Raw genomic sequence first — 15,329 nt, 5'->3', positions numbered from 1 at the left:
GAAAAACAAGGATTTAAAATATTACTAAATGTTGAAACTATTCTGTCAGATTTTGAATCATTATACGAAGCTAAACGCGCAGGGCGTTATATTCTTCCTGCTCAATATCGATTCATAAAGATGATCCAAAATAATTTGTATAAATCGCTAGCCAGCGTAGCGGAGACACAAATAAATGAATTTGTTCCACTGTCTCGTGCAATCGAAAAGATCAGGCTGGCACTGGCAGCCGAGTATGAAACTAAAAAGATAATTAACAATCGGGTCCGGAAATTAAAGCATTGTATGTCCCTTGACTTCGTCAAGGATGATGAAGTCAAGGGTGAAAATCCAGAGAATTTAGAAAGCAATGATAGCTTTGTCACCGATGACGAAGTCATCTTTGACGAAGTCATTCACGAATTCAACGGGAAGTTAATACCTCACCTTGACTTCGTCAGATACCTTGATAAAATCAAGGAAGTGAAATCGGGTACCTAGAAGTGAAATCAAAAGTAAAAAAAAAAGTAATATTTTTTTTTTACTGTGTAAATTATGCAACTGTCAGATTTCGTTGGTTTTCATAGCAAAACCTCTATCAAATCGAGGAAAATGGACAATTTCTTTGATTTTTACTAGCAATTACCCCTATGAATCTGTGACTTTGGACTGTTTCTCTGGTTTTTACTAGCAATTACCCCTATGAATCCGTGACTTTGGTCTGTTTTGTTAATTTTTACTAGCAAATACCCCCATGAATCCGTGACTTTGGTCTGTTGCAGAAAAATACTATAATAAAAAATAAAATCCCGCAGGAAAAATAATTATTATAGTATTTTTTTGCAACTGTCTGATGTCACTGATTTTTACTAGCAAATACCCTATCAAATCGAGGAAAATGGACAATTTCGCTGGTTTTTACTAGCAATTACCCCTATGAATCCGTGACTTTGGTCTGTTTTGTTAATTTTTACTAGCAAATACCCTATCAAAACCAGTGAAATGGACGATTTCGTTGATTTTAACTAGCAAATACCGTTATGAAATCGGGAAAATGGTCAGTGGTAAAAAAATATATATAAAGTAAAATATTTTTAAAGAATTTTCACTGAAGTATCTTATCGAGATGATCCCGTGAAATGCACGAGTGAGCAACATTGAGGATTTGGTCTGCATCACAAGTAATCATCGTGATATTGTTTTCGCGGAGTTGCTTCAGCTGAAAATCTGTCAGTAAAAAGTCATCATTGCCGTGTTTATCGATGATTATTTTAACAACGCCCGGGGGATGATTTCCGGTAAATATTTTTCGGATGAATTCTTCAAGCGCGCGCTTGTCAACGTTGGAACATTTCACGTGTTGATACATACTATTATTTTTGCGTTCATTTAATATAATTTATTATGACAGTGCTGTCGCTGATGGTGATGTCGTTAGCGTTTCCCACAGTGCTATCATCGTCGTCGTCGTCGTTGTCAGCGAAATCACTGTCGGAAACGCTAGCGTTTTCAGAGAGATCTTCATCACTGACAACAAAATCACTGTCAGAATCACGCTGTGATTCACAAACACTTTGTGTTTCACTGTCAGAGAGATTTTCATCATCATCATCATACTGTTGGTAATTCGAAGATTTTTTGGACATTATTATGATATGATATTATTAATTGAAAGTCCGTATTTTTACGATGGAAATCGTTTCACGATGAAAGTCCTTAGGACGGAAATCGTTTCACGATTTCACCAGCAGATTAATACTAACCGTCTCCCCACGCAGGTCCAACAGTCTATGTTGTTGGTCAGTGACTTTAAAATTTATCCTTGTCAGCGTCGGATTATGACACCGCAACGATACTGGATTGATTGGCTCTTGCACAATCAAAAATCCAGGTGGCTCTCTAGGAGTAAATGAATACAGTATAAACCCTTGCTGGGCTTGATTCGATGTTGTCGTGTCTATGTTGTAACTGCCATCGATGACATCACATACAAGATTGTCCGCGACGACATCAGTGATTGCTACGATGCCCGGAGAAATATGCCGGCCATCGCTCGCTGTGGAATTATTGTGTGCTAAGATAACGGGTTCTGGTAGTATTCGCTTCTATTGTGCAAGTATGTCATCGAAGTATTCATCGACGATATCAGTGACGAATTTTCGCAAGATGACCGGGGAAACATATCCTGGTAATTTAAAATTCGGCAGTTCAGCTTCGGTCAGCGAGTACTTATCCAAAAATTGTTGTTTAATGATGGAGCTACTGTTAGTTACTACCTGAATCATTCTTTGGTTAATATATTCCATATCCGAAGCAATCTGATTTAATATTTCGATTTGCTTAATAATTTCTCCACGTGAACCTGTTACATCAGAAAGATGTTCTTGGAAGCGTTGCCGTAGATGCGCTAGTTGCGCGCGGTGCGCCACATTAATAGTTTTAAAAAATTCAGTAATTTCGCTCAGATAAACACGAAATCCTAATCCTCCCACTCCCGTTGAATATGTTGCACGAGTAAAAGTCAACACAATATCGCCGCCGTCACTAAGAGGCGGGATCCACCTATCCACCGTTGCACCTTTTATATCATCCAGACGCGGCCTATAACCGGGTGTAATTCCGTGATATGACTTCGCGTCAGTGATATAATCGGATTTTTCGGGTGCAACGGGTGGTATCGGTGGTGCCGGTGGTGGATTTCGAGGCCATCCTAATACTGTTCTGATTGAACTGTTATAGATATCAACGGCGTAACCCGGTGTTGAGATTTCGATGATCGTGGACAGCGTTGGCTCGTGTGCAGTGATTGATATTTTTGCTTCTTTTCCGGTGATACGTTTTATTTGACGCTGTATTTCTTTGTTGATTTCCTCTATCTGATAACTCCCAGTGGGTAACGCAATGACGTTCCAATCTGGGGTTCCATCAGCGTTATTCTGATACGAAAAAACAAATGAGTTATTTGGCAACTGTCCGTGAAATGATGTCGACCTGATATTGGGCCAACTGTGATATACTCGTAATTGTGCCAACGCGATTTCACTTACTGGAATTGCAGTTGGAAAATTAATGCTGAACTCTGGTTGCGTCGAGGATATTGATATCATTGATGTTTTTACGGGAGCTGTATTCGCGACTATGTCGAGCAGCGCTCGATGCTGAAGTATCTCCGTCATTATTGTTGTTGTTCGTTTTCAAATGAAAACCGTTTGCGGTTTCAGTATTCGCTGCGCGCTCGTAATCGTTGTAAATGCTGGACATCAGCGTGAATTCGGAATCTGATATGTTGTTGTCGTCTACGCTGGATGATATCAACGAGGACAATTTCGAGTAGGCGCTGTTGGCCGCGTTGGCTACCCGCGTATACTCGTGTAATTTTGTTATCGCGCACGAAGATATTTTTTTCGCGATGATGTTGGCGACTCCCGCAATCGTCGTTGAGGCAGAAATTGTGATTGTGATCGCGATTGCGGTCGTTACCGGAGTTAACGCAGACAATAGCACACCCGTGGAGGCAACTACCGCGGATACCGAATACACTATTGTGTCTAGCACAGTTACGCGGCGTTTATATTTTTTTATTTTTGTTGCGCATCTGTCAATGGTGTTTTTCAACGTTGATTGCCATTCGCGTACCTGATCATATCGATATTGCTAGGCATCTGGAAATCCTTCGGATTTCAATGTTGTCGTTGATGATGATTTCATTATTCAATTACGCGGTAACCAATTGAGGCGTTTCTGCGACGAATTCCAAACACCACCAGTAAGATGTTGCGGTTAATTTCTTGTCTGCGGCTTCAAGTATAAATATTTCTTCGGTTCCGCTGTTTAGTATTACAGTTACAACCCCGGAAAACCTGTCGGTGGAATGTCTCCAGGGATATGTTGTGAAGATTTCAAATTTAGCGGCTGAAAACACAGACAACCTGTACACGCCAGTGGCTGTTGCTGTGTATTTGATAGTATTATTTTGTCGGGACCATGTTGCGAATCCCGATGATACCGTGAATACGATGTTGGTGACATGCCCGGGGGTAACTCCAGTGGGGACTCTAATCAGACTGGTTTTGTTAACGATCTCAGGAATACCCGATACGATATCTTGCTGTGTTTGTTTGATCGTGTCAATGTTGGTCTTGATATCAACGAGTTTCACATCGACGACTGGAGGAGCCCCAAAGAACTTATCCACGGTCTCGTCGGTTTTTTGATAATTTCTGCGAAATCTTGTAAACGCGCCCACGTGAACATCATACTCTGCCCGCAACGTGGCTAGTTTACCGTCAATGGTGTCTACGTATTGTTTGTTTGCGGCATCTTCGGGACCTTCCGGTGTCGCTAGCACGGTTATTTTGTTGCCGTTCATGCTGAGTTCACCTGTCATTGTATCACCGGTCTTCGCTACACGCTCCGTTGCGACTTTTCGTGCATCATCTCGCAGCATCGCAATTGATATCGACGAATCTCTGATTCTGCCGCTGTCAGTGAATACAACGATGTTGTCCGTGACAGCTCCAATAACCCTGCGAATTATGTCATTCCACTTAATGTTACTGGTTCTTAGCTTGCCGTGCCTGTCTTGAAAAATAACAACCTCATCTGGGTCTATCCCGGTTAGATTTAAAAGATCATCAATTTCATCTTTGGTCGCATGCTTCGATAAATCGATATCTTTTTTTTCTTCCTTGATTCTGCTTGATCTTCCGTAAATATCAACCATTATCTGTTATGGGGTTGTTTAAATTTGGAAATCATTGATTGAAAAAATCATTGATGATTTTTCAACGTGTATTCATGCACGACTTTATGAGGAGGAATTTTTGGGTGTTTTGTTATCGCGTCAAGAACATTCAAAACCTCTTGACCACATATCGGAGGATCGGTTAGTGTTTGTGTTGGTAACGTTGACTGCCAAACTGGAATTGGAAATCCTTGGACGTACCTGAGAAATTCAACTGGCGGTGCTAGCCCGTACGAATCGAAATAGATAATTCCACGCGGATTGATCGCGTAAGCAACCCAATGAGTCCCAGGGCCTTCTTTGTTGTCAAGATTAATAATTCCTGTTTCTGGATTATTCGGTCGTGCTGATAATTCATCTCGCATAAATACACCTTTGAAGGATTTTATGCGTAATTGTTTAGCAGCATTAAGTAAATCAAAATTGCTTGCTGGAAGTGTTTTCAAAACCTTTTTGGGTACCATGACGCCGGAGTTCCCGGTAGTCTTAGACCCGCTCCGTATTGTTCCACTGGAAGTTTTAAACGATTGGGCTGAGGCATAGTTGTCTTTCGGGGGCGTCTTGTTGGTTTTTGTGTTCTTGTTTGTCTTTTTTTAAGGCTTTCCTTGTGTAAAATTCCTTTTCCGGTTACTTTCTTTAGTGCCATTCCAGCAGCGGTTCCAACTGCTCCTAACGCGGCTGCCTTTGCCGCGGTGGCTGCTGCTAATGCTAACGCGGCGGCAATTATTGGAAGAAATGGAAGTATTCCGCCGGTCTTTTTGACCATATCTTTGACCGCGGCCGGAGAGAGATCAATTCGAACTCCAGTCGTGCCCTGCTTCGCGCTGTTGAAATGTTTTAGCTGAGTTTTAGTCAGCGACAGCTTGTTTGGACCGCCCGCTAGCTGATCGTGCTTTAACGTTATTGATGTCCCACATGTGCTCGCGTTTTTCGATTGTAATTTCTTCACCTGACCAGGAGTCAGTGACACATTAACGTAACTGTATGACATTTTATTTAATACGATATTGATCTAATTGTTTACAAGTGGAAACCTAAAAGGTTTTGGAGCACCTACAGGTTTTCTACTGGGGCATCGATGACTCTCATTCGTCCGCCAACACCTTCAAGCAACATTGATTTATCAGAGAGTATAACAGCAATTGCTCTGAAACCAGCGGGACCTGCAAGTACGACTGGAGGTCCGGCCGCATCAACTGCTGCAGGTGGGAAATGGCCCACGTCAGCCTTGAAGTGTATATCAACGACAGATTGTTTGGTTAAATCCATATGTTCCAGAGAAAAGTAATAAATCGGATACTGCGTTGTGAAATCCAACTGAGATATCTGTAGACCGGTATCAATATTTTGATCACGTCCCATAAATGTCAACAGACGGTGATACGCACGTGCAACCTTATTGTCGTTAAAATCTATACGTATATCTTCGGACGGTTCTTGATGTCCGTTTACCCGCAGCGAAACCTCTCTGACCTGAAGTTTGTCAAATGCCATAGGGTTTCTTGTTTGATCGTTTAATCTCTTATATTCTTGGAATGCAACGAAAATATGTCGTGGCGCTGATACTCCCTGCTGTGATGATATATGCCACGTAAATTGCCCGGCCCCGGAACCCAGAATGGAATCTGTTGTTGTTGTCAACCACGATATTAATGATTTACCACCTGAGTCCATGAAAGAGAGTAGCCGTTGCTCTTCAGTGATCGATGGGGACATCACTGGCATCCACAACGCAAGCTTGGATAATATTACTTTACCATGAAGTGCTCTAGTTGCGGCAACATCAGCGCCCGGACCGTGCCAGATAGCATCATTGCTATCACCCTTTCTGACAAGTACAACAGTATGATTGGCTCCAAAAATAACCTTTCGGACACCTCTGCAGAATCCAAAGATGTGAGACAGCGGAATTGCACATGAAAATCTTTTGGGATCACCTGATAACATTGATTTGCGCGCTGCAAATCCCAGATTGTAATTAGAGTTGGGAAATGATAAATCTTCTATGTCAGCAGGAGCAGGAGGAGCAGCACGGTCTTTTGGTCGTCTTGAAATATGGGGTCTATGATCCGGATAATCAGAATTATCCTTAGCGAACATCATGGTCGGACCGGCTGATCTGGTGTAATCATCTGAGTATCTTGCCAATCCGATAATTGTTGTGGCAACGTCGACGTTATCCTGAATTGTTTCAATTTCTCTCCCGTCAATGCTATATGAAGCACTTTTGAACAGCGCCATGATGCCGTTGTTAACAAAACCAACTTGGTCATTTGCTCCGTAGTTTGTGTTATCGAGTTTTAAAATACTACCTTCGACTTCAAGAAACGCCTCCGACGGCAGAAAATATCTGCTTGTATCCTGAACTCGTAATTCAGTTCGGCTCGGCTGATTGGGTGCTGTTGCTTCGTAGGAATAATACTGATAATCACGCACAGATTCATCTTTAAGCGTTGGTGCATCCATGTCGAACGCTGGATCAGATACACGTTTGAACATTATATAAAATTATCGTCGTCTAAAACGAAGACCACTTCCTGATATCAGGCTCGTATTTATTTGTTCGGGTATTTGGTTTACTAGCTCCGCAAGTTTTTGATTCGCGGATTGATTTATTACTTTACTGACATCCGCGGACATAAGTTCAGTGCTCGGCAATTTTACTGGCGGTGGTTTAACCGCTTTTGGTCTACGTGCTAACCGTAACAGTCTGTCCTTGATTGACGTGAATGCTTTACCCACAAGATTAACAATTGCTCCAGGGGCTTTATCCTTGACAACATCAATCGCTTTCATCGACAGTTGTTTCGCAATCGGTAACGCCTTAGGGGCTATCCTTGAAAACAAACCCGTAACAATATCACCGAGACCATCTCCGTAAGTTGCTCTGTAGACCGGTAATCGTGAATTCACTACTCTGACTGGGCTGGGTCGAGTATCGTGTATGATCATTTTATTTAATTGTTGTTTTCTCTAACTAAAATTATTAGTCTCTGTAATAACCATCTGCGAGTTCATTAACAAGTTCACGGTAGATGCCGATATCCATGATATCACGCTGAAATAGTCGTTGACAGATATCTGCGGCTTCATTTATAATCTCGGGAGAGTTGTTTCCGGCACGTTTTCCTCCGATGAGCACTTCTAACCGAGATACATCATCGACGATATTATTAGGACAAGCAATAAAACCAGATCCCAAACCCTTTCCTGTTGTCGGTACAATTCTTGTGGATAAAATATCTTGCGGCAAACTTTCAGGAGACGTTGTTAAGTCAATTATCGGCGACTTAGTTTGTTTGGATTTTTGGCCACGCGGACTTTGTTTGGATGCAGCCTCGTATTCACTTAACGGGACCAGGTCGGGGTCTATTACTCTTCGCCGTGAAGGATGTCGCTCTATCTGTGCAACGGCGGAGGAAGTTGATATTGTTGTGTTGTAACTTGCTTTCGCTCTTCTTCTTTTTTTCTTTCCTTTTCATCTTTCAAAAATGTATTATACCCGGTTATACCCGCTTTTAGATATTTATGATCAATATCATCTTTATTTATCTGAGGAATATCTCGTCTTATTTTATACACATAATCAGCCCATTTATCTCGGGACATACCTTTATCAGCTCCTGGTTTTAAAAATTCACGTCTGCGAGGAAAATTATCAACAATCCAAACAGGAAGTCGTTTAAAATCTTCCTCGTTATCTAATGGAATAGTTTTTATTTCTTTAATACCTGCTTCAGTAAATTTATTTAAAAATGCCCCTTTGATTGCTTCTGGTTTTCGAAGTTCTTCTATCGCCTGAAGTAAACTTTTTTGCGGTCGATCAGGATCAGGTTTTCCTACGATAGCCGTTGTAACCGCTTTGGTAGCTGTTGTTACAGGTTTGAATAATTCCTCCGCGGCTTCTGCGAAACCTTCCTTTACTTGCTGTCTTACTTGTAATTTTTCTCTGACACTATCTCTGACAGGAATAAATTTTTTGATTGCTTCAAGTCGTTCTCGAGCTAGTCTAGCAGAATATGCTTCTCCGATGTTGGCCATTATTGTTAACTTAAATTTTTAATTCACAACAGAAATCCTAAAATGATAGCAGCAGAGAGACTGAGCCCCCAACGTTGTCGTCGTGCCCCCCCGTGAAGAAACTTTTTTTTATAGCGAGTTATCGCTGTCGAAATAACCCCGTTAGCCAGAAAAGAGGATTTAGTCATCATAGTTTCTGGCTAGAAGGGTTATTTTGTGAAATAAGACCTTCTATCAGAAATGTTTTTGATAGGGGTTCTGTTGAAACGAAACAGTTGGTGGGCTCAGTCTCTCTGCTGCTAAAGATAACAAACTGACTTAGTCATATATCTGAAGGGAGCGTGTATCCAATAGAAATTGTACGAACACTTTAGAAAAAGGTAACATAAATATAAGGTAGTGACATACATATAGATCTCCAAGACAGGCTTCCTCAGCCATATTCAGAACAAATACTGTACTTCACTTTTTCTTTCTAAAGTAAAACAAGATACGTACATGAAGTAAATTCTCTTGGTATTTAGTATTTCAGTCCATTTTAAGTGCATTTCGCAACATGGTATCTCTACAACGAAAGAATCTCACATTGGCATTGTTATTCCGAAAAGCAGCTCATTTAATTCGTGCTTTGCAAATGGCGGCATAATGTGGATTACATTACAAATACAATCAAAACTACTCGACCACTCACGTGACCAGTTGAAAGTGATCTTGCAGACAGATGGTCTTTTATACCTGTAAGAGTCAAATAGATAGGCTGAAAGATGTAATGCAGGTTATAAAGAAAGACAACACTGCAGATAGATAAGTGTATGTGTGATTTGGATTTGTTACGTAGATGTTTTTAAAAATTCAGTCATATCGCCACGATGTCTGCAGTGTGGCAGTTTTATAGTGATGTCTAGCACTGGGGCATCATGCCGCAGACTTACAGCATGACATTCCATCTAGTCACATTATCCTGACACCAGGCCAACCATTCTTAACACTAACCTCTTAATGCTGAGTGCCCAGCGAGGCAGCTGTTAGTACCATTTTTATATTTTTGGTATGACTCGACCGGGGTTCGAACCCGCGATCTTTCGCATCCGAGGCGGACGCTCTAACCACTAGGCCACCTCAGCGTCCAAAATTGCAGATAGACAGATAGATAGACATGTTTGTAGGTGTGTAGGTAGCAATAGGAGCCGGTAGGTGCATATATGTAGGTCTATAGGTTATGATGATTTGTTTATAAATAAACCGGGTCACAAAATAAAAAAGTAATAAAAACTTGGAGTCAAACTATCGCTATATGCAGCAGATCATTACCCGTAAGAATGAACAATAGCATTAGTTGGTGACATTTAGCATGTGGTCACTTTATGCAGGTAAAATATATATGGAAACTGAAAACCTGTGTCCAATATAAATGGGTTGTCACGGTATACAGGTATTTGCTAGACCACGTTTAACTATTATACATCTTAGACATTGTCACCAGATATTCTAGAACATTCTTACCCAGGTTTACATTTTTAAGTGTCACATTATTATTTACGAACTTCAATGAAAATTCAACAGGTGACCATATTTACACAAGTTTAAAAATCTTATAAATTAAATATATATCTAATTCTAACACATACAACATTTTGTCATGTTGCTATTTCATTGTTTATGCAGAGTAAATGAACAGGGAAGATAATTCTGTTCAATGTTTATATAAAATGCTGAAATTGTTTTACTTACTCATTGGCCTTGTAGATTCCATTTAATTACACGATTCTGTTTAGGTACTAACTTGAATACACAATGTTTGAATGAGAATGAAATCAAGACGCAATTATATGTACATGGTACTAGTCGTCACATTCCAAACTGAAAGAAAATAAAGTAAATACATTTCAAAAACATTGCTTTATTATTACGAAATATGAAAGTATTAATAACTATTATTTCGTTTGTTCTTGAATTATTGTGACCAGACCTATTTTTATTATGTGATGCTTAGCTAGCAGAAAATGGATATAGTCACTTCAAATTTTTCAGCCTACAGTATTTCATTCTCTGTCTCAAAGGATATGTTGCCATAAGAAGAGGCAATAAGAAGAGGTGTCTCCGAGAGCGAGAAACGTTAGTCACAGTTACTATGTAGGGACATCAACCCGGGCAGCTGAGGTGGTAAAGACCCCAGATAACTCTTGTGTTACATACACCGATTGCACATATTTTTGTTTTATATTTTTTAAGAATTCAACGAGTGTGAGGTACATAAAAAGGAAGACTACAGTAATCAAATATCCGACGTATGCATTGCATGTATGTATATACATTATTTTGTATATAGACATTTTGAAACAAATCATAGCATTTAATTATTTTTTTTACAGAGAATTAACCGAATATGCTCCAAGACCACTGAAGGAAGGGATCATTTCGGTAATTGAAGAGGACACCGAAGGAACCATTGCAAAAGGCGGTCCACACCGCGAGAACCTGTCATCTAGAAGATGGCTTCATACCCAAAACAGTATCACAGATAAATACCCATGTACATGTAAGGTTGAGCACAGCCATTGTTCAAATTTTATACGTTCTATTGTACCATGCGCAAACACAACCTGGAAAGATGCTATATTCAACCTTCTGCCGATTGTGAACATAGTACAAAAGTACAAATTCCGTAAGTACTTTGTCAGTGATCTTCTAAGCGGCCTTTCTGTGGCATGTCTCCATTTCCCACAAGGGATGGCATTCGGAATTTCGTCTTCCTTATCCCCAGCCTACGGGTTGTACACATCGTTCTTTCCTGTCATATTGTATATGATATTTGGAACGTTACCCTATACCTCCATGGGTACGCATGCAGTCATCGCCCTGGCGACGGCTGAACTTGTCGAAAATGAAGCCAGCAGGGTCTTTCCGGAAAGACTGATTGTCCCGCCAAATAATTCAAATGTAATAAACACAACGTACATTGCTACGACTGAAGACATTCTACACTACAAGGTCTCCATCGCTGCAGCATCATCCTTTTTCGGTGGCTTAATTTTGTTTCTTCTTGGCGTCTTTAGGCTTGGTTTCATCACTACTTACCTCTCAACTTCATTCATTGGAGGCTTTACAACTGGTGCTGCATTCCACATCTTTACCAGCCAAATCCAACCGGCCCTTGGTCTTCAGATACCCCTTGTAAAAGGGATCGGAAAAACTGTTCTCACATGCATAGCTATCTTTAAGAAAATTAGTTCAACCAACATAGCTTCATTTATTACCTTCCTGACTTGTGCCGTTATTCTTATTCTCGTAAAAGATGTTATCAATGAAAAATTTAAATCCAAGTTAAAAGTACCAATTCCTATCGACCTAATTGTAACCATCTTGGCAACCATTATATCTCATTTTGGAAACTTTCGTGGAAACTTTGGAATGAATGTCGTTGGAAATATCCCTACTGGGATTCCCAAGCCCAGTATTCCAGAATTGTCAGCATTTTCCTCTATAATCGGCAAATCTGTTGAAATCGCAGCATTAGTATTTTTCTTAACAATTTCTCTTGCAAAGTTGATGGCTGTTAAACATAATTATGTGATTGATGACAACCAGGAATTGATAGCTTACGGTCTTTCAAATGTTGGTAGTTCATTTTTCGGCTGTTTTGCTTCGTGTGGTGCTCCTCCGAGAGATATGGTTCTGAATGCCTTAAATGCCAAAACCACTCTGAACGCAGCATTTTCTATCCTTATAATGTTGCTCTTTCTACTTTTCATAGGACCTTTATTTACGTCACTCCCGGTTCCAGTTTTGGCAGCCATGATTTTAGTAGCTATCAAACGTCTTTTGGCCCAAGTTCTGGACCTTCCATCAATATGGCGAACCAACCGATACGATTGTGTCACGTGGGTCGTCACTTGCTCCACCACCATATTGATCGACTTACCCTATGGACTTATATGTGGAATCGTTTGTTCGCTTTTTGTTGTTGTTCTTCAGAGTCAAATTGCAAAGTCACATGTTCTCCTTAAGGCATCTGAGGAAAACATTTTTCTCAATCCTGACAAACACACAGGTTTGGTTGACAACCCTGAAATAAAAATCTTCCGGATGAATTATTCCCTTTTTTATGCCACATGCGAATTGTTCCAGAAGAAACTTTATCAAAAGGTTGCAGACCCGCGAATGCTAATAGCTAACGTACATCATTCTTTTCCAGGAGAAACAAAATTCGGCTCCAGACAAGGTAGTGACGATTTAAGCGACCTAAAATTAAATGCTAATCTTGTATCTTTTAAACTGAAAGATCTGAACAACACGACTACAGATAGGGATGGCGGGTCTGTGAAAGTTGAATTCAAAGAGGACTTGAGCAACAAATCAAAGCTTCGTTTTATCATTTTGGATTGCCGGCACGTTAACTTTATGGATATGAAAGGTGCCAACACACTGAAAAGTATCGTCTCTGAGTATAAAAAAGTAAATGTTACAATTTTCCTCTCCGGATGCCCTTCATTCATGATTAAAATGTTAGAAAACTCTGAATGTTTCAACGTCATTTCAAGAGATGAAGTATTTTTTGACCTAGAAGACAGCTATGCTGCTGCTCAGATGATTTTGGAAAAAGAAAATGAAGTCAAAGAAGAATAAGGCTGGCCCTTGATGCTTGAGTCCTTGTAAGGCAGCAGTTGTGTCACCCATGACATAAAATAGATCTAAGTCTATTCTTTTCTTGATTCCATCATGAAACTACACCAAAGCCTGTCTTTAGAGAAAACGAAGAGAGATAAGACAATTTCCGACAGTGGTTTCTTTATATACAGGTTATGTTAGTTTTGGATATTACTTGCACTTGTTTCATTTGCTCTCTGGTTTGTACATGTTTTGATTGTTCCTGTGGCTTTTGAGAGCAAACCCAGCCTGAATGTGAATATATGCATATTTCGAATCACCCTGGTCAGCTGGTGTTGTTACTATTATTATTATTATTATTATTATTATTATTATTATTATTATATATGTGATCATTTTAACCCGTTGCATATACTATGTGATCGTTTATATTGGGGCTCAAAATCAATTTATTCCCCATAATCCGTTAAGTAGCTCCGCCAAAGACCTGGTCAAGCAAATCCCTGATCATGGATTTAGTACTTTTCTGACTTTCTATTAGTGATGAAAATTAATTTGCTACAGGAACATTATGAAGGGATAAAATATATTCTCATACACTAAAGTGACAACAATATATTTATCAATGTGAATGGTTGCGTATATCTTCTCTCCAGTATCATGATTAAGTATATACATCTATGATGTTCTTGAATCACAGTTTTCTGCCCAAACTAACTTTTATGGTTTTCATTTTGTCCTAATTTTAAGACAAAAATGCATTTACAGAAAATAATTAAATATAAAAAAAATTAATGGTGTCTTTCTGGGCACCAGACAATAATTAAATACATTAAAAATAATACAAGTAGCTTTCAGGGCACCTGAAAATAATTTAATACATCTTAAAAAATAATGGTGTCTTTCTGGGCAAAATCATTAGCGTGCAATAAACGGATAATTGAAAAATCAAAATTGTTTTCTGATTGGTAAACGTGTGTGTTAGTTTTTAAATAGTATTATAAAGAATTTTGATAGGTATCAATTCAATTTCATCATCATCTTATTATGACGATCATTGCTGTTGATGTTGTTGTTACTGTTTTTAATTAATGATGCTATGTTATTTACTACTCCGAATTCTAACAGCAGGACAATTATCAAAAGAAGTACTAAAATACGTTATTTGTCATGGTGCATCAGGCTGGATTTTCACAGAGGTCGAAGATACGTTGCAAAAATCGTTCATTAGTTGGTATTAGACCTATCCCCAAATCACTCTCAAAGTGTTTCCTAAAAATGTGTCACTGTTTGATCACGGTTAGCAGCAGAGAGGGTGAACAGACCACTTAGGGGAATGGTCACCCTTGTGTTTTACCAAAAAAAATAGTGACCACTCATAGAGGTCAATTACCACGTCTACGATTATTGTTTGTCCCAAACAGAACCGTAGACGCCCCTCTCTGCTGCTATCAATATTGGGAATCATCATCTGAATCATGGGAATCTTCATCTGTTTCATCTTCATCTGAATCTTCGGAATTTGTTCTATGTTTCAAGTAATATTCAAGTTCTGATGGTGGTTTTTCTATTTTTGGATTTTCTTTGTTCTTTCTGTGTTTATAATATATCATCAAACTTCTGTATCGATCTCCACCGCAATTTTTGCAAATCTGATATAATCCTCTAACGCCGTTGTTACATCCAACACATCTTCGTGGACCAGCATGAGGGTTTTTCTTTATAAGATAATTATGTTTCTTGCAATATTCTCCACGGCACCTTTTGTTGCATTTATCTGTTGTTCCTTGACGCAGCCACGCACAGTTGTTCATTATATTAATGATATCTGTTTAATTCAATTTAATTTTATCATCACCCCTGTTACCCAAATATTTTATCAATACCCACACGATATCTTGTTCTTGGATCATGTAAATTTATTGTTATAAATCCATGCGGGGTAGCTTGCGCTCGTGAGAAGAAATTTTTGAATTTA

At 39.4% G+C, this 15,329-nt stretch overlaps 1 protein-coding gene across 1 annotated transcript in view; it reads left to right on the top strand.

The window, feature by feature from the left end:
• The window catches only part of LOC149803346 (prestin-like), a 64,213-nt gene extending 50,545 nt beyond the window's left edge, over positions 1–13,668 (top strand). The window contains exon 3 of the mRNA XM_089951366.1: positions 11,116–13,668. Coding sequence (XP_089807492.1) covers positions 11,116–13,369 — 2,254 coding nt within the window. The 3' untranslated portion in view covers positions 13,370–13,668. The remainder of the gene's footprint in view (positions 1–11,115) is intronic.
• The last annotated feature ends 1,661 nt before the right edge of the window (positions 13,669–15,329 follow it).

This window comes from Sinohyriopsis cumingii, chromosome 3 (genome assembly GCF_028554795.1).
Source record: "Sinohyriopsis cumingii isolate HCF-2022 chromosome 3, ASM2855479v2, whole genome shotgun sequence".
In the NCBI taxonomy this organism is placed as follows: Eukaryota; Metazoa; Mollusca; class Bivalvia; order Unionida; family Unionidae; genus Sinohyriopsis; species Sinohyriopsis cumingii.
Note: the sequence above shows the minus strand (reverse complement) of the source record. Positions and strands in the feature narration are given on the sequence as shown.